The sequence below is a fragment of the Diadema antillarum genome, unplaced genomic scaffold (assembly GCF_040938485.1).
Source record: "Diadema antillarum isolate AM-2024a unplaced genomic scaffold, OU_Dant_1.0 seq00000163_RagTag, whole genome shotgun sequence".
Lineage (NCBI taxonomy): Eukaryota > Metazoa > Echinodermata > Echinoidea > Diadematoida > Diadematidae > Diadema > Diadema antillarum.
The window spans coordinates 1,252,063-1,272,348 of NW_027271234.1; the positions used below are offsets into that span (position 1 = coordinate 1,252,063).

A 20,286-nucleotide genomic window follows, 5' to 3' on the forward strand; every position below is an offset into this window, starting at 1 on the left:
AACGGGGCCTAGGTAAAGAAAAGGCCAAGACCCTGTTTACACCAAAGGCCTGCGCCGAGTCGAGGCTGGCCAGGCCCTCAAGTGCTGGGCTTGACCCCCACAATAATTTTGTGCATTCATGTTACAGAGAAATCGGGTTGCGGCCGAGTCTGACTCTCTCAGCCCCACTGTAATGGTGTGCTACATGTAAATGTAGCAACAAAACTATAACGCACATTGTTTGATTCAGGCAGTGCATGGGGTTGGCTCGATATCCCACAAGCTGAGAACATTCATTTTAATAGATTTCAATGGAATAAAACAAAAAAGTTCAAAAAGGCACAAAACTGGAAGCGATTAAAAAAGATCCCACCTGTAACCTTCATAGGTTGTAAACACTAACAAATGAGGTTGGCTGATGCCACAAGAATTCTCAAGCATTAAATTTTCCACACAGCATTCAACATGCATGTGATATGCACACACAATAAAGTATGCCACCTGCAAGAAACCATGGTAGGTTTGTAGGCCTGAATTCACAAAGGCGGTTTAAACTTTAGACTATGGCACAAAATTGGTCTAAAATCAGCGTAAAATAGGTGTACCTTTGACATGCGCATATCAATGCGCGTTTGCTACTGGACGTCTGTTGGCATTCACTTTTCTAGCATTATGAAAGAGCACTGGACTACCCGCTTTCAGAAAGCAGGGGGAATAATTGCTACCCTTAACATATGTCAGTATCAAGTTGATGGAATGTATGATTTTCATGAAGAATGAATTTTTGTGGAATTCCCTTTCTATTTTCCTTATACATGTATTGTTGTCCACACATGACACCATAACCTCTAGTAGTCTCCTCATCCAGCAGTTCCAACACCAAAACTGTAAAAATTCATAACTTTTGCATCGATTGTCCGATTTTCCTCAAACTTTCACTGATCATGTTCTACTATTATGCTGCTGCTTTCACTCAATCCACATTTCTCTTTGGGTTTTGGTTTCCTTTATTAAAGTACTGTTATCATGTATTCACATGAGTCCCTCTTTTGGAGGGGGTTGTGATATTTCTTTTGATACCGCTATGTACTACATAATGAATCTTACCATAAACCTGGATAATTAGATTTTAAAAATTTATTTTATATAATGGATTAAGAGAGGAGGGTGGGTTGGCTGTCGATATCTTCGAAAGAAATGTGTAGTTTGATATTTTTTGTCACTCTACTATCATTAGTGAAGTGCTCTAAGGTAGAGCTAGTGATGTACATGCTTATTTTTTCGTTTGTCTCTGCATTGATGTTTAAATGTTTCATCCTTGTATTCATTGGCAACGCCAAATGTGCACATTTGCCCTTAAGGAAGGTCACATGTTTACAATTTTTAATTGAACGTACCGAAGTGTCACCCGCACAGGTTGAACCTATGCATCCCTATGTTCTCATATTTACCTATGGAAAATTGTTTCATACATTATCCCACCTGGTGTCACATTCCATTCGCATTTGCAGTGCCCCAGTACTTCTTAATTGTTCACTTGTTATTCGCATTTCCGAATTCCATGCATTCACGCTGGTGTATTTTTCCTCCTTCTTGCATAAACATGTTTTTCCAATGTCGGCATCAACTGTCCAGGTGCATGTATGTCTCAAAGACAAACATGTTTACGTGTCTTCTACCATTTTGTGTCCAGGTCAACGGCAATATGGCTTGCCCAACATTGCTGTACATTCTGTTACATTTCCCAACGAAAATAGGATGAATTGCTTTGAGTTTTATCACAATGAATATGAGTAATGCTTTTGTAGATGTTCGGTCATTGGAAGGTGAAAGTTCTGTAACCATTACAAATAATGAGAACGGTGATAATTCTGACTTAAAATTTTTTTCAACCACAGAAACCGATGAATTAAAACTTGATTTTGATCCTAATGATATTCCACCTCACATGTTTTCTACAAGTTACTGCTTAGAAAAAGATGTCATTACATTATCCAATTCGGACCCAAATCAAATCTTTTTTTCTCATTTTAATATTAGGAGTTTAAACCAACATTTTGATCAACTTCGCTTATTCATTGATGAATTACGATTCACATTTGGTGTCATCGGCCTCAGTGAAACATGGTTACAGGAGGTGTCTCCTTCTTCATTGTTTCATATTGATAGATTCAAACTGATTACAAATAATAGACCGTGCAAGAAAGGAGGTGGAGTTGGTTTTTATGTAACAGAAAATTTAAACCATCGGTTATTAGAAGAGTTCAGTTTTATGACAGAATTTTTTGAAAGTATTTTCATTGAGATAAAAGTACCAAATAAAGGAAATGTAATTGTTGGAGAAATTTATAGGCCACCAAACTCTAATTTTACTGAATTCGGTGAATTAATCCACGGTATTTTGTCGAATAACTATTTCAAGAATAAATTATGTTTTCTTATGGGTGATTTTAATTTAAATCTTTTAAATTATGATAATCATAATTGCCAAGAGTTTCTTAATCAACTGTTGTCTAAGTCTTTTATTCCTCTCATAAGAAGACCTACAAGAATCACCGACCTCTCTTCTACTTTAATAGATAATATATTTGTTAACAAGTCATTTTCTGATATTTCATCTGGTATTGTTGTTACGGATATCTCTGATCATTTTCCTGTGTATGCACTTATTGGTAGTATCCACCCTCTTGCTAACAGTGTGCAAAAAAAATCCGGTTTTCGTGTTATGTCAGACTCGAACCTGAATAGTTTTAGAGAAAGGTTGAAACTCGTTGATTGGTCGATTGTATATAATCAAAATGACGTAAATCTATCTTTTGATATTTTTATAGATATTTTGATAACTCAGCTTAATATTGCTATCCCTTGTCGTAAATTCTCTAACTCAAATCATAAAAAAGTACCCCGGCAGCCATGGGTTACAAAATCACTTTTAAAATCAATCAATAAGAAAAATAAACTTTATCATAAATATCGCAAAATACCCACAGTTACAAACAAGTCCAGATATACTCAGTATCGTAATATCCTCACTTCTGCATTACGGTCAGCCAAACGGATGTATTTTATGAATCAATTCGACAAATGTAAATTTGATGTGAAGGGTACGTGGAGGGTGATAAACCGAGCGTTGAAACGTAATACTGATAATAACGTGCCTAGTTATATTCAAGAGGATGATGTTCGTATTGATGACCCCATAGATATAGCTGAAGTTTTTAATGATTTTTTTGTAAACATTGGGCCAAATCTGGCTGATAGAATTCCTGAAGCACAGCGAGAATTTCACTCTTTCCTGGGTAGTAGGAATATGGAATCTTTATTTTTTGTCCCAATTGTCGAAGATGAAATAATAAAGATTGTTGATAAGTTAAATAATAAAAAAAGTTCGGGATATGATGGAATCACAAACTTCTTGGTAAAAAATGTGATTCATGAAATAATCTCGCCTCTTACTTATATTTTCAATCAATCTTTGTCTACTGGTAAAGTTCCTCAAAAAATGAAAGTAGCCAGAGTTGTTCCCATTTTTAAAAAAGGGCGAAAAGACCGTGTCAATAATTATCGCCCCATTTCTCTTTTAACTTCTTTTTCAAAGATACTCGAAAGACTTGTGTATAAACGCACCCTTAATTTTTTTCTTCAGGCAAAAATATTTACTGAATCTCAATTTGGATTTCGGAAAAAACATAGTACAACTCACGCATTACTCAAGTTTATTGATAAGATAGCTCATGCTATAGATGATGTTTCTCACACTGTCGGTGTTTTCCTTGACTTCTCCAAGGCATTTGATACAATAGACCATGACATTTTACTTTATAAGTTAAATCATTACGGAATTCGGGGAAGGGCGCTAGAATGGTTCACTGATTATTTAACGAATAGAAAACAATTTGTAAGTATTCACGGTCACGATTCCCAACCAAAACTGATTTCTTGTGGTGTTCCACAGGGTTCCTTGTTAGGCCCACTTCTTTTTATTTTATATATTAATGATATCCAGAACTCCTCTAAGATTCTCTCCTTCGTTTGCTTTGCAGATGATACAAATTTGTTCTTCTCTCATCAAAATCCTGATGCGCTTATAAACATAATAAATAAAGAACTTGTTTCTGTCCAATCTTGGATTTTTGCGAACAAATTATCCTTAAACATTGATAAAACTCAGTATATGTTATTCAGTAATTCGCTACCTGTGTTACCTCTCTCTGTCAAGATAAACAACATTGATCTGTCACAGGTCAACAATACAAAATTTTTGGGTCTTCATATCGATAGTGATTTATCTTGGAGAACCCATGTTAATTATGTAAGCAGAATTATTGCTAGAAATACCGGGGTTCTTAACAAACTTAGCTATTATTTTCCAAGTAATATTCTACAGAGCATATATTCAACTTTGATATCTCCCTATCTCAACTATGGGATTCTGGCGTGGGGAAATGCTTCTAAAAACCTTATCGATTCGTTATTTCTTGTACAAAAACGAGCTGTTAGAATTGTTAACCACACTGGATATTTATCCCACACGAACGAACTTTTTGTAAGTAATAAAATTTTGAAAATTCCCGAGTTATTTTATTACAACGTCGGCCTGTTTATGTTTCAATTTTCAACTGGCCAATTACCAGACGTATTTTCCCAAATGTTTACAAGAAATTATACAGTTCATGATTATCCAACTCGTCAACGTTACGCATATCACCTTCCACGTACCCGAACAATTTTCGCGAAAAAAACCATTATGTTCGCTGGGCCCAAATATTGGAACGAACTCCCTGTGGAACTTGTAAGTTGTACCACTGTAACCTCATTCAAACGAAAACTGAAGCAATATCTTCTTAGCAGCTACATTGTACGGCATGCATAGTGTATAGTTCTTGTTGCTCTTTACTGTTACCCCTTGTCTATCCCACCTTAGTCCGGCGGGATCCTAACCATGAACACTATTTTTGAACAGTCTGCCTATTGCGCTGTTCATGCACCTATTGTTCCACTCGGTTATCGAAACTCTCGCGCGTGACAGCTGTCGGTTACTATGGTCACACGGAATGCTTGGTTTTAGGACCCATGCTGGAATGTTACTCCTGAGCTTTCGGTATTGTTTACATTCACGACAAATCTCATTATCCCACCTTCTACTTATGTATTTATGACATACAGTTACGCCATTTTCTATACTCTGCAACACACCCCTTGAATCTCTGCAGTTGTTGTTCACTGCTGCAACATGTGACCTTTCAGCTTTCTGTTTTTCTGTATTTTTATTTAGTGATATATATTTAATTGGATTTTTTGTTTTGTTTGTTTTAATCGGTTTCCCCAGATATAGTTGGTCTTAAAAAACATCCGTACTTTAAACTTCCCCTAATCTGATTACTCACGGGACCTGCGGCTGTACAAGCTAATGCTTTTACGCAGGCCCCATCATATTTTTTTTTCGCATTATGACCACAGTGTAATTCGCATGCATACAGACCTCGTGTTTATACCAAATCAAACTTCTGTACATTCTGATGAAGTCTCATCTGAATTATGTTTTGTATAATTTTCGTATTTATATACTTTATTGTGATATATGTGAGAAATATGAAAATAAATTGAAATGAAATGAAATGAAATGAAAAAAAAAAACCCTTCATGAATGTCTACATGCTGTAAAACTCAAACTAAGGCTTAACCATAGTAACATTGTATCAATTATTACATTTGTAATAAGAACAGAATGCTATTGTATTGCATTCATTTTACTAGTTAATAAATCAAAGCAACCTCTTCATCTCTGTTCTTAACAAAGAACATCCCCTATCAAAAAAAGATACAAATCATTCAAAATAAGAGCAATTAAATTTAAAAAAGGGGGAAGCAGAAATTTGCATGGAATTAAGCAGGTCAAAAAGAAAGTGTTCATGCCTTATACATGTCAAAGTGTAATACTGTAAACTACAACATCAGATGGGCTGGTCTTAAATGCCACCATAAAAAAAAAAATTAAAAAAAATCAATCAATCTAAAAAATTCTTTAAAAGTCAATGGCATTACCTTTTTGACTGCCTGGTCGAGGGGGCGCTTTCCTCTTTGGCTTGAGTCCGCTTGGCCTGGGTGGGGTGCTTCCAGCTGTCCGAGTCCCATGAACAGCACTAGGCCTGGCTGGTGCTATTTTTTTAGTAGGGGGTCCAGAGGGCTGGGGTAAAAAAAAAATGTGAATGGTTTTAAAAACCACTTTTATATGGCATGATGTCAAATGTACATAGCATTGCATATTAAAGCTTTCTTGTTATCTATTACGCGTAATAGCACTTTCAATGTCATCTCTGTGCGTACACACGCACACACACACAAGTACACTGTACGCATACACACACATCTTTAACTTTTAATACTGAAATTGAAACACTGAAGTATACACTATACTATACATCTACACAGGCACACCCTGTAGATACACAACGTAAGTGTGGATTACGCTTTGATGATATCCAATGAAGAGTTGAAAATATGTGTTAAATGTATAGTACATGTGTATATGTAACACAAATATGTTCAGTATTACGAACAAAAGACCTAGACAAAAAAATTGTGTACATGTAGGTTGAAATATGCACACATACATTTTGTACAAATGGAGTATCCTGGATCCCAACTTTGTGGAAATACAATGTACCAACATGCAGCTCTTGAAAATTTGATGCTTTACTTTTCATTATCTTCAATCACTTTCTAGCCATGGATACTCTTTCTATTCAGTTAATCTTGATCATGATGTAATCATATCCACAAGGTATGAGCACCCTTACACACAGTGCAATGAAATTAAATCAGATACATGGACTTCTGAACTTGATAAAGATATTAAACAGCTTGAATCATGACATGACATACTATGGTATGGGACTGTCAAAGATTCTTCACATAATCTCCCATCCCCCCCCCCACCCCCACCCCCACCCACTATCAGCCTGATGCCCTACATTGCAATATCTCAACAACAAAAAAGAAGAAGAAGAAGAAGAAGAAGAAAGAAATAGGAACAATAAATGCTTCACCTCTGTCAGGCAACAGAGAGATGATGGGCCCCTCTAGCAGAGGGGTCATCAGGATGATTCAATTATCGGAAATCAGGCAAAGATTTTTGATGCCGATGAAAATGTTGCTGAGAACCCCTTATACAGCATTAGTCTGGAAATATGCCAAGAAATTTTTGCAGAGTAAGAAAGAGGAAAACACTTCCACTTCAAGGGGGAGGGGATTTTATGAATTTAAAGCTACAACATGTATTTCAAATTTACAAGAAACAATTTGACTTGTAAGAACTATTGCAACAATTACAAGTGACAATTATAATGATGAAAATTGTGATCCAATGTAGCAATGATCATCATACATGTATCACTACCTTTTATACCAAGAAGGAACTTGACACTTGAAGCAACAACAATTCACCCTGTTCCCCCCCCCCCCGAAAAACAATAACAATTTACCAGAAATGACAAACCACTGCATATCTGAATATTTATATCTGACAATTCAAAACAAGTGTATGAAAATCACAGTCTTGGGATGTACACATGTACAGTTGTATGTAATCCAGGGTATGACAATATACATCCTGTACTTTAAAGAAGAAATCCACTCCAGAATTATATCAATTTCATAAGAAAGAGAAAAAAAAAATCCCTGCAGTACAGTGCAAAAATAATCAAAATTGGACAAGAAATATTAGGAAGTTATGACATACATATTATTCTGAAATTTTAAATAGTCCTTATTCAAATTCAGAAGGTTGATGATGTCATGCTCTCACAACTTCTTATTCATTTCATATGTACGGAAATGACAAAATCACATATTTCAGCTGTATGATAAAACCTGCCTTAAAACCATCAAAAAAAATATTAACTTTGATATATTCTGTTTAATATATGCTTTTACTTATGTATTTAATAGCTAAAAATAACATTTTTTCCAAACTTCATATGAACTTTATACATGAAAAATTGTGAGGGTATGACAACATCAATTTGCTCATCTGAATATTCATAAGGACTAGTCAAGAAATATTCTTCGAAAGAATCTCAAATATCAATATGCCATGTCTTCCTTATTTCTTATGCCATTTTGGTAATTTTTGGAACATTTTGTAGGGATTTTTTCTCTTTCTTTTAGAGTTTATCATTTTTATAGTGGATTTCCTCTTTAAAGGCTGTGTCACACCTTTCCGGGCAAGCCTTGCGTGCGACTTATGAAGAACAATTTCTACAACCCGGAGGTCCCCGGAATGAGCTGCACATGACAGTACCTAGCACGTATCTCACCCGTAGTCACCCGGAGGTGTGCACGCAAATCTTTTTACCCACAACCATGTTTAGGCCCTGTCACACCTTTCTGGGCAAGCTAGGCAGGCTTGTTGCGTGTAGGGATTTTCCAGCAGACCGGAAATTTCTGAGGGCGCACAAGGATTTGGGCGAGTCAGTGCATGTGTCTTACTTGCTGGACGCGTTCTACTTAAATTCTACTTGCGGGTATACTGTGTGACCTTCATACCAGTCGCATGGGGGCTGACAACTCAGTGAAGGAATTCCTCCGAATGAATGGCAGAAGTCCCACGGAATGTCATTATCTTGGCTGCATAAGGGGACTGCGAAGTAGTGCACCTGCGAGGGAGTTGCCTGCGAAGTGCTGCCGCTAAGGGCCTCCTACGGGCATTCTGCGTGGACCTCTCCGGGCATCCCCGTGACTCACCCAGAAAAAGTTTTGGTCATGCTCAAAACTTGGCTGCGGTTAAATCGGACTTGCGTAAGCACCTCCGGTCAACTACAGGCGAGATACGTGCTAGGTACTGTCAGGTGCGGACCAACTGCTGAGAGCTCCGGGTAGCAAATTTGTTTCCCCACAAGTCAAGCCGCAAAACTTCCCCAGATACGTTATGACAAGGCCTTGAGCATGCTCAAAACTTGTTCCGCGTGAGACGTGGGGGTTCGCTCACAGATGTACACGCAGAACACCAGTAGGAGACCCTTACCGGCAGCACCTCGCAGGCAACTCAAACACAGGTACTTCTCAGTACCCATAAGTCGCTCTAACAGAAAACGGATCGATTTCAAAGCTCTCACGCAGGTCACACAGAATGCACGCAAGTAGAAGCTAAGTAGCACATGTCTAATAGGTAAGAAACAAGTGCGAAAATTGCAAACATTCTTGTTCGTCCACGGAAAATCTTCTACGTGCTGGAAACTACCTCCTCGCCACAAGCCCGCGAAGCTTGCCCGGAAAGGTGTGACACGGCCTTAAGGCATGAAAAATGCTTGAAATTGCTTCCAGTAATGTTTAAATCTCAAAATACTCCATAACAGACATGTGATGTGAAAAAAGTAATACTAATCATACTTCACATGGAGCAATGCCTAAATGTACAATTTCTTTCTGTTGTCGTTGCCCGCTCAGAAATACTGTTCAATTATCAAATCGCCTTCTAAATTTATGTTGCCCATAACTGACTTCTCACTGCCAGGGAGAACATCAAAACAAAAATAAAACAAAAAACAAAATCAAAGAGACTATTAGATAAAGCCTTATACAAGAATAAAAAATAAAACAAACAAGTCTGTATAATGGGCAATCTTTCCACACTTGGAAAATTACTATTAAAAAATGGAATTAGCTTTCTTTAAAATAGCACCTCTAATAAACTTTCTGAACAAAAGGAATCTTAAGAGTCAATACACCAGGAAAGATCAGTTTGTCAAAATGCTTGACTCTGGACTGATAATCAGATGATGAATGTAACAATTCAAATAAAGACAAAAAAAAAAAAAGAAAACCTGAACACATTTGGGCCCAAAGCGAAAAACAATTGCTAAGTAAAGCCATGTTTTGTTGCTGACCCCACCAGTCTGTGTTCCATTTTCCATTATTTATATCCAGTAAAGGTCTATCAATGCTCTTACACACTCCAAACTCTATAATATCACTGACCTCAGGGAAAGTCAGCCTAAAATCTGTTCACAATAATGTCCATAAATTGTCACTGCTTTTCTTATTCTCTACAGTACATCATACACTGTTAGTTTGATAAATGTTCTTTAACTGCCTTTCGGTAGAATATCTTCTTACATTTCAAGCTCTACAACTTGCTCTGCTACAAAGTTGATTCGACTTGTGACTGGTGTTCTCCATGTATCATATCATAACTAAAATACAAATGTATGTTATCACCTTTGATAAACAAAATGTTATCACCTTTGATAAACAAAGTATGTCGGCTTTGTCATGATTTACTGCCCCACTGGATTTATCTCAGGCTGGCAATATGTATAAATTTTACATTGATTTAAGAAAGTGATTTGTTTGCTTTGCCAAGTGTCTGATGCCAAAGTCGCAATCAAGAAGGACGAATACATAAATATCACAACAAAAGGCGCGGTCAGACTGGCAAAAGATCGAGAAGTTTAAGATCGCGAAGTTTGGGCCATTGGTACGTGCGCAAGAAAGAGTGCGCCGTCCGATGGCTAGTGATTGTGACCTAACAATGCACATCTGTACAAATGACAATGGCCTTGCGCTTCGAAAACGCCGCCTGCAAACAAATCGAGAAGTTTCGCAGGAAGTTTGCGGTCACACAGGCAAAACTTCGAGATCTTAAAGATCGCAATCTTAAACTTCGCGATCTTTTGCCAGTCTGACCGTGCCTAAAGTGACATTTACTGATAAAACATTTGAGTATAGATGTACATTGTTTACTATTCTCATAGCGGTCATTGAGATGTCTTTATTTGCCGACTCTACAAGATGGACAGAATATTGAAACCCTTGCCACAGATGGAACAGATTGTAAATACAGTGCTTAATTCAGTGCTGCAGTCAACTCAAAAATTAGCCAAACAGGATAGTTAGAGACATTCATAAAAGCTTAGCACAGGATCTAAGTCAATATTTAACTCCCACATCAGTCAAATATAAAGTCTATAATGAAGGTGAAAGCTCTCTTCTCCCTGTGAATATCACATTTTTTATATTCATTATATCTCCTCCTACACCTACAAAGATCTTGTTTGTATGTATAGTCTCTTATCATGTTCTATGCCAATCAAGTAGTTGTTATTTTTTTTAAGTCTAATTTGTATCCTGTTTCTCCAATCAAGTTTCCATACTCAGGGTTCGAAATTAGCGATGGTCCGCTGGCCATTGGCCACCCAAAATCACATCGGACTAGCTAAAAATCATAAAATTCTGAAGTTACTAGTCCGTCTGACTAGCCGAAATATTGCTTCAGTGTCAAAATTGATTCTAAGTAGTCCGCCTGGCTAGTTAAAAAAAAAGTTAAGTGCGACCCCTGATACTCCAATTTAGCTCATCATTGGTGGTGTTTTTCAATTACGTTACCCGAGTCTGTTGGTTTAGTGAACAGTTCGACCACTAAATGACGTTAGAGGTGCAGCTTTGATTGACATTGCATTTGGCTAATGTCACCAAATTTCCCTGATTTTGTTGCTGTAATCAAATTTCTGATAGACTTAGAGACTTTAGTACCCCAACAGCACAGTTATAAGACAAAATAGCAATGTGGGTATTCATGGAGCGGGAAGGCTGGCTCAGGTCAAATATATTCAAGAATTCCTGCAATGACTTGTGCACAGCTGTATCACTGATCTCTATGTAGGTACACACGCAGCCGAAGAATCTCAACAGGAGTCCACCATTACCAGTGAGCGTATGTTTTGATGCACATATTCGCTAACCGGTGCCATTCATTTTTTTTTTTAATGTACCCCATGGACAGCGACTGAATTGGGTGACCCATGAATCCCCACACTACCCAGTTTTTAAAGTGCAAGGGGGACAGGAACAAAATGAAATGTACTTACCCTAGGAGGAGGCTTGCTCTTTTTCTGCTGCTGATCCACTGCAGGAGACGATGACCTGCTATCCTTTCCCGCACTAGGCCTGATGATAGTGGGCTTTGTTCGTGCCCCGGCTGGACCTTGGGCCTTGGTCTTGGGCAGCCCTGGTGGACCAGACTTGCTTGGCTCCGACAAATCTGAGAAGTCTATGAGGGAGGATCCACCGGCCTTGTATGGTGCACTCTTTCCGATTGGGGCTCTCGGAGCAGCCCTTGGGGGCACCAGCTGTGTTTGAGGGGCCTGCTTCTGGCGGAGGGTGGGAGATGGAGGAGGGGGAATACCAGAAATGATGTTCGCTGAACCATTTGGCGATTGAGATGGCTTGGGTCTAGCCCTCGCCGTGGGGTTGGAATGTACCCCTCCTCCTTTGCTGCCCATCACCTGGGCTAGAAGTTCAAATGAAGACGGTTGCTTTCCTTGGTCCTTGTTAGATGACAAATTATTGACAGCATTAGTAGTGGCAAAGTTTCTTGCATGCCCAACTTCCTCGGCAGTAACGTTTTTAGCAGCACTGCTACCAACCTGGGCAGAAATACGCCCAATAGCAGCTTGCTGATCTTTAGTTGCTGAAACAGTGCCGCTGTTGTTATGAGTTGACACAAGAAGGCTCCCAGCCTGAAAGACATCCTTCGCACTAACATTCTTGGAGACATCCTTTGCTACATTCCAAGAGTAATTGGTAGCAGCCGCCTTCTGCTCTGGAGTAGCAGTCCAGGTCACGCTTGTTCCTGTGGATTGTGAGGAGGATGAACCAAACAAACCCGCTAACTGGCTGAAAGCAGATGATGATGATGAGGTGCCTGCTGGTTTGCTTGATGTCGAGAATGGGTGTGTTTGAGATTGCGGCTGCTGTTGGGGTTTAGTGCTCCCTCCAAATAAATCCCCAAATGAAATGTGGACGGGTGGTCTACCTTGCCCACTACCACTGTGAGATTGTGACTGTGGTGCTGACACTGGTGCAGGGTGTATAGCCGGTTTGCTAGCAAGCTGTGGTTTACTAGATGGAGGCTGTCTGAAAGCTTCCCCACTAGTCCTACCATCCAAAGTGCCAGGCTTGGACATGGGCTGTGGTTTGTCGGACATTTGGTTCAGATTGTTCATCATTCTATCTTGGAGAGCAGCCTGGAGCTGCCTACCGAGACTGCCGGGGCCACCGTTGTACCCATCAATTGTGGCCGGCTGCTGCTTGGTCTTCATGTGCAAGTCCTCCTGTGCAGGTTCAGGGGTGCTGGGTGGAAGTGGGTGGACATAGGCCACCTTGGGCCGATTAGAAGGGATGGGTGGGGGCACATATGCCCCTTTGGGCCTTGATGAAGGCAGTGGTGGTGGTGCACCTGTATGATGGTGATAACATGCAATGTTGTAGATATTTAACAGTGGGATGCAATATAATCAATATACAACTGTTATTAATACATATTTCATAATGGTAAATCATAGTACTCCTGTTGATTGGGTAGAAATTGAATTTGATTATGAACTCTTTCTATGAAAGTAACAGAAATATTCACATTTTTATTGGGTACTCTGGGTACAACAGAGGAAACCTGCTCTTTGAACCGACAATCCACAATAAAGCAGAGAGTACAGCAATTACACTTTCCTAATAAACTCATAAGAATTAAAAATTGATTAACTCCAAAAAATTCTTGGAAATGCCAGCACGCTTCTAATTTTAATACGCAATCTGAATCTAAATAAGCTGAATTATATTTTAAACTCTTATGCTTCTTACACATCACATCTGAAATGCATTTTTTTTCACCTCTTATAAATTCACAAATGTGTAAACCTGGAATAAATAAAATGTCTCAACATATGAAGACATACATAATTACTTCAGTGCTTAGAATCCACTTTGCTTTCCCTGTACATAAAGTAAGCTCTGAATATTGCACTTCACTCAGTGTTTCACAAATGACTCATTTTTTTTTTTTTTGTCACTTGAAAACTGAGTTCTTTTCAATTAAAAACATAATGTGAAGAGTTGGTAGATTTCATGATTCCACGAAATGCCAATTCCCATTGCAAGTTTTATCATTCACCCTTGAATATGTGATGTGCCCTTAAAGGAAACCAAAACCCAAAGAGAAATGTGGATTGAGTGAAAGTAGCAACACTAGTAGAACATATCAGTGAAAGTTTGAGGAAAATCGGACAATCGATGCAAAAGTTATGAGTTTTTAAAGTTTTGGTGTTGGAACCACTTGATGAGGAGACTACTAGTGTTCATGATGTCATGTGTGGACAACAATATAAAGAAAATATATGCTTTCTGAAAGTGGTTTAATAGTCAAGTGCTCTTTCATTAGGCTAGAAAAGTGAAAGCATGTTGAATTTTCTTTATATTTTCTTTATAATTGTTGTTCACACATGATGTCATAAACTCAAGTAGTCTCCTCATCCAGTGGTTCCAACACAAAAACTTTAAAAATTCATAGCTTTTGCATCGATTGTCTGATTTCCTCAAACTTTCACTGATGTGTTCTAATAATAATGCTGCTTTCACTCAATCCACATTTCTCTTGGGGTTTCGGTTTCCTTTAAAGGACAAGTTCACCTTCATAAACATAAGGATTGAGAAAATGCAACAACATTAGTAGAACACATCAGTGAAAGTTTGAGGAAAATTGGACAATCGATGCAAAAGTTATGAATTTTTTAAATTTTTGTGTTGGAACCGCTGGATGAGGAGACTACTACAGCTTGTGAGTCATATGCGTACAACAGTATAAAGAAAATGTAAAAGAAAATTCAACATATTTTCACTTTTTTCGCATAATAATAGAGCACTTGACTTGCCTCTTTCTAAAGGCAGGGGGAATAATATTATCCATAACATTTGTCGGTAACGAGTCAGGGGAATGTGTACTTTTTTCAAAAGATGGAATTTTGTGAAATTCTCTTTATATTTTCATTATATTGTTGTACGCATGTGAAATCTAAGTTATTCATACACTGCAGTAGTCTTCTCATCCAGCGGGTACTGCCCAAAAACTTCAAAAATTCATAACTTTTGAACGGATTGTCTGATTTTCCTCAAACTTTCTATGATGTGTTCTACTAATATTGCTACATTCTCTCAATCCTTATGTTTATGAAGGTGAACTTGTCCTTTAAATGATTCCTCAGCCGTGTAAGCATCTGCAGGCAAACATGAATACGAATGTTTTAATCTCTGTTACGCTATGGGTTAAAAAGTGCAAATTTAAGTAGGAATACCAGTTGGCTAATGAGAACCGAAACTGGCTTGGAGTGCAGAACAGTGTAAATAATCAATCAAGAGGATCTCACCTGCCATTCTGCCCCGCTAAAGAAGCAAACAAGCTCTGACAGACGAAGTAAGACCAATCTCACACACAGAGTTATCCCTGACATGCAAAGAAAAAAAATAAGACAAGAACAAAACAAATTCATGAATTGATGCGAAGAACTGTCCCTTTTGGTACATGTTAGTTGTGAAGTCATGGTGTTGGTAAAATGTTTGTATGTACTTCAAAATTTTATACAACAAAATGCTAAATAAATGCAAACTTTAAAATAGATGATGCATAATATCAAAGAGATTATGATGGCCCTGAAAGGAATCATTTTTGCAGATATTGAAGATAACTGAGAACATGGTAGATTTCGACAAGAATATTCTTATTAAGCAAATATGTAAACAATACTAGGGTGCTGAAGTCAGTCTTGAGTTTGATACAATCCACAAACATTATCCTCACGCAAAGTCATGTTATCAAACTGATTGTGCACTTGGTAAGTAAACATGGACATGGCATATTAGGGGGTAATGTGCCTACAGCTTGATACAAGAGTTCAGTACTAGTACAAGCTGATACAACGGTGGCCCGTGCTTCATCAAAAGAAGAATAATCTTAAGGTGTGCACTCACATTGTTCATAATTTGTTTGTATAACATTGTAGATCTGTATAGATCTCTCTTTATCATCTAAGGTTCCCGTACCAAAATTCAACCGCATGCAAAAAGGATACCGGTACTTTTAAAATCAATGAGTAGCCAAACGTCAGGAGTTGAATTTTGGATGGTCCACTTTAGACAATTCTTCGTCTGACCAAATTATGGGACACATGTACTGGTATATGGAATGTCTGATCTCTTGTCAAGACAAAGGCCTCATGCTCATGGGAGAAGGTAGAGAAGCACACTTGTATAACTGCTTCATTCAAACATAATTCCCGTTCAGCAAAACTTGCTATAAAATGTGCATTCATCCGTAAGCCAACAAGGGTCAAGCGGTGTAGAGTGGTACATGGCAAAAATTAGGGGGGAACATGAGGAAGTTTTTTCCCATAATTCAAACAGAAATTACTGTACTACAATTCAAAGAAGATCATTGCAGACTTTCATAATGTTAATTGATACGGCAATAGCATGGTAAAGTCTAGGTCTAGTAGCATAGCATCAAGTCATTGGATACCCACTCGTGCTATCATAAGCCAAGGACAAGGCCAAACACCCACGATGGAATTGTTCACTCTGAGTAACAAACTGGCTGGGTAATCATGTAGAAATGCCCATCATACACACTTTCCATTTCGTGCTGTGACTGTCAACAAGAATTTCTAGTGGTTATCAAAAATGTTAAGATGGACCGCATCTAATGATTTTATCAAATTTCAAAGCCAAATAAGGAAGAAAAATACATAATTCTGACTCAAAAGTATGCTGATCGCAGATTGTGGCTGTAAAGCATGATGGATCAATGATTATGTAGAAGATATAACATTATCAGTGACCATTATAGTCTGTGAAACATCCGCTTGCAAGTCCAGTCTTTCACCACAATGATTACATCAGCTCGAGAGTAAAAAAAAGTAAAGGGAGTGATCTACACAAGTCTTGCATGTGGTGGCGATGGAACTGTGTTATTGTTGATTGTTGTAGGGATACATAGATACATGTACATGTTTATCATGTACCCACCAAAGAACAAAAAACAAACAAACCTTTTGTTATGACAAAATTACAAGTGTCGGAAAAACTTGATCACTTGAAATGCTGCTCTGAACACAACCAATCCATAAAGTATGAATATGTTCAGCAAATGCAAACCCAAAGGGTGGATTGTTTGACCTGAAAGTAGCAATCACACCAGCTTTTTCTAAGGTGTCTTTGAAAAGTTAAATTCTCTTTTTTTTTCTCTCTCTCTCTTATCCTCAGCCAGGTCTTGCAGTAGCGGTAGTATACAAAGCGGTTGAGCATGTACGTGTGTGCATCCCCTTAATATCTTTCTGTTTCTTTTCCATCTTTCCTTCTTTCATTTTCGGGTATTCCTACCATTCCCTTTCCTTCCAATTAATCATTTCTTTGTGGGTTTCCTTTTGTCCAACTTCTCTCAATTTCCATTTCAATCTTTTTTTTTTCCCTATTGTTTCTTGCAAGCTGGTTTTCTTTCCCTCCATCTACCTTTTCTTTTTGTCCTCTCCAATATCTTTTATGTTTCCTTCTGATTTCCTTTTCAACCTGTATAATCCTCTTTCTTATCTTCCTATTCATCTTTCCCTTCATCCAATTTGAATTCATCTCTCATTCCATTATGGGTATTCTATCTTTTCTTCTTTTGTTAATCATTCCTTTAAAGGGGATGGCTAGTAACTGATCAGTGGGAATCAGTGGGAATGCTGGGGGATGATTGTTCCAATCCTTGTGGGATTCATTTTACTAAGAGTACGGATTACATATCTATTGTTGTGTGAAAATTAATTGCTTCAGAATGGTCTCATATTCAAGTAATGTGCAGTTTAATGTTTCCAGGTTAACATGCCTGTACAGTGATGGGGCATTAAACTGCACAGTACTTGAATATGAGACCGTTCTGAAGGAAATAATTTTCACACAACAGATATATAATGTACACATGTACTCTTAAATGAATCCCACAAGAATTGGAACAATCATCCCCCAGCATTCCCACTGATTCCTACTGATCAGTTACTAGCCATCCCCTTTAAAGGAAACCAAAACCCAAAGAGAAATGTGGATTGAGTGAAAGCAGCTAAAGTAGAATACATCAGTGAAAGTTCGAGGAAAATCGGACAATCAATTTTTAAAGTTTTGGTGTTGGAACCGCTGGATGAGTGAAAGCAGCTAAAGTAGAACACATCAGTGACAGTTCGAGGAAAATCGGACAATCAATCGTTAAAGTTTTGGTGTTGGAACCGCTGGATGACGAGACTACTAGACATTATGATGCCATGCGTGGACAACAATATAAAGAAAATACAAAGGGAATTCCACAAAAAGATCACTTTTCTAGCACAATGAAAGAGCACTTAACTAACTGCTTTCAGAAAGCAGGGGGAATAATTGCTACCCTTAACATATGTTAGCATCAAGTTGACGGAATGTGTAATTTTCATGAAAAATGAATTTTTGTGGAATTCCCTTTATATTTTTCCTTTAAATTGTTGTCCGCACATGGCGTCATAACCTCTAATAGTCTCCTAATCTTGTGGTTCCAACACCAATACTTTTAAAAATTCATAATTTTTGCATCGATTGTTCGATTTTCCTCAAACTTTCACTGATGTGTTCTACTAATGTTGCTGTTTTCACTCAATCCACATTTCTCTTTCGGTTTTGGTTTCCTTTATAATAATTTTTTTTTTTTTGCTTTCCTGTTTCTTTTCAAGAATACCAATCTCTCCTTTTCTTCCCTTTATAATGTGAGTTTCTCTTCTTTCTTTCCCTCTATTATCTTTTAAAGTCTATTTCCTATTTTGTAAATCTTTTGATCTTTTTTTCCAGGTTTGCTTTTTTGTTAAAGTCTTTCCATTCATTTCCTTCCCACTTTCCCATCCTTTCTCTTTTTATTCTTTCACCCTTGCCTTGCAATCACATTTTTCACAATCTTGTTTCATTCAAACACACACACACCCACACACATACACACACACACACACACATAAACACACACAACATGACCAACAACCCAAACCTCAATCAATCGCTACTGCAAGACTCGGTACAACAAGCTGAGGGGAAGGTGGAAACACCATACATTATTAGGCATACCCCCTAATACTGAATTGACGGCCAGCGCATGCGCACACATCAAATGCACACAAATTTCAAATCCACTGACCGGATAAGATGTTTGTGTGCGCATGCGCTGGCCGTCAATTCAGTGTAGCTCTCCCAGGTTCCTCTCGACCGAGTCACATTATTAAGTCATCAATTTGAACAGAAAGGGACTATTGGTAGAACCAAACGTTGCACGTTACCTGTTGTCAACACTTCAACTTCACCTGTAAGTCTTCAAATTGAAGAAATTTTTCGATTTCAAGTTGATATTTATGTGCGATACTACCCCTGTCATGATCCTGAATGCTACAGTCCGCAGCCCCATTACGCTACGCGTTTGGGGTGCTGTTCGCAGTTAATACCAAATATGCTGCTGTACGTAGTGGCCGCGAACTGGGACATTTACTCTACCACTTGTAAACTAACCCGTGTAGACAAGGTTTAACTTGTTTGTGTAACTGTTAGATTCTACATTTTAGTATACTTACTTTAGACTCGCGGCTCAACACTTCGCTCAACTACACATACAAGTCTAACGTTTAATAGTCATCTAGATCTAACCGCGCGTTACTGTAACGTGTAAGAGTCTAGACTGACATTGTGACCCTCGTGTAAATTAGCTGTATAGAAACTACACCTACTCTATCACTATGATATTTCTAATGTTAGATCGAATAACTAACTTGTTAATGTTAGAGTCCTAGACGGGGGTCGTCCTGGCTAGACCTCAACTGTTGTTACTTCGTTCTTGTAATTATTTGATAAATTAGCCATGTAAACGTTACAAGATGAAATCATGGATGCACTCGGGAGGAGAAGATCTACATTTGGAGCTGTAACGTAGACATGGACTTTATTTATTGGTATGTATGTAGACAGGTTGGTATTTCCGGCAGAGTCGAGACGAAGATCAATTCAAGGCGTCGTCAAGTGAGAACCGGTTAATAACCCCGCACTGCAGCGCAGCTCCTCAGCGCGGGGCCTCGGGATGCGGGAGGAGGAAGCGGCGACGCGCAACGAGAACTGAGTCGTGAAGTTTGGTGACTTGGTCTTGACCATCGGTTGACACGGCCACGGGAGACGACAAGACGCTAACTTTCTAGCTAGATGTTGCTTCGTCGAATGTAAGATTCTCAATTTGCTCAATTCATACGAGAATAACTTGAATGAATACTATGTAATAATTTCGGGTTACTTACTGATACAAATGTGTTGCCTGGCAGGAAGTTATACTAGTAGTCTTTTCGCAATGTTCAACTAAGGAACTCTGGCTCGATCACACAGCCGAGCCGACGTTAGAATTACTATAGAAGCCTAGCGCCTACAACCTGGCCAGCTAGCTAGCTAGCTACACAC

The 20,286-nt window shown here is 38.3% G+C and overlaps 1 protein-coding gene across 1 annotated transcript in view; it reads right to left on the reverse strand.

Moving 5' to 3' along the window:
* LOC139728094 (uncharacterized) overlaps positions 1-20,196 on the reverse strand; it is a 47,015-nt gene extending 26,819 nt beyond the window's left edge. Inside the window, exons 1-4 of the mRNA XM_071639058.1 lie at positions 20,130-20,196; positions 15,177-15,253; positions 11,847-13,216; positions 6,025-6,166 (exon numbers count right to left, since the gene is read on the reverse strand). Of these exons, the coding sequence (XP_071495159.1) occupies positions 6,025-6,166; positions 11,847-13,216; positions 15,177-15,183 (1,519 nt within the window). The 5' untranslated portion in view covers positions 15,184-15,253; positions 20,130-20,196. The remainder of the gene's footprint in view (positions 1-6,024; positions 6,167-11,846; positions 13,217-15,176; positions 15,254-20,129) is intronic.
* Positions 20,197-20,286: the final 90 nt, after the last annotated feature.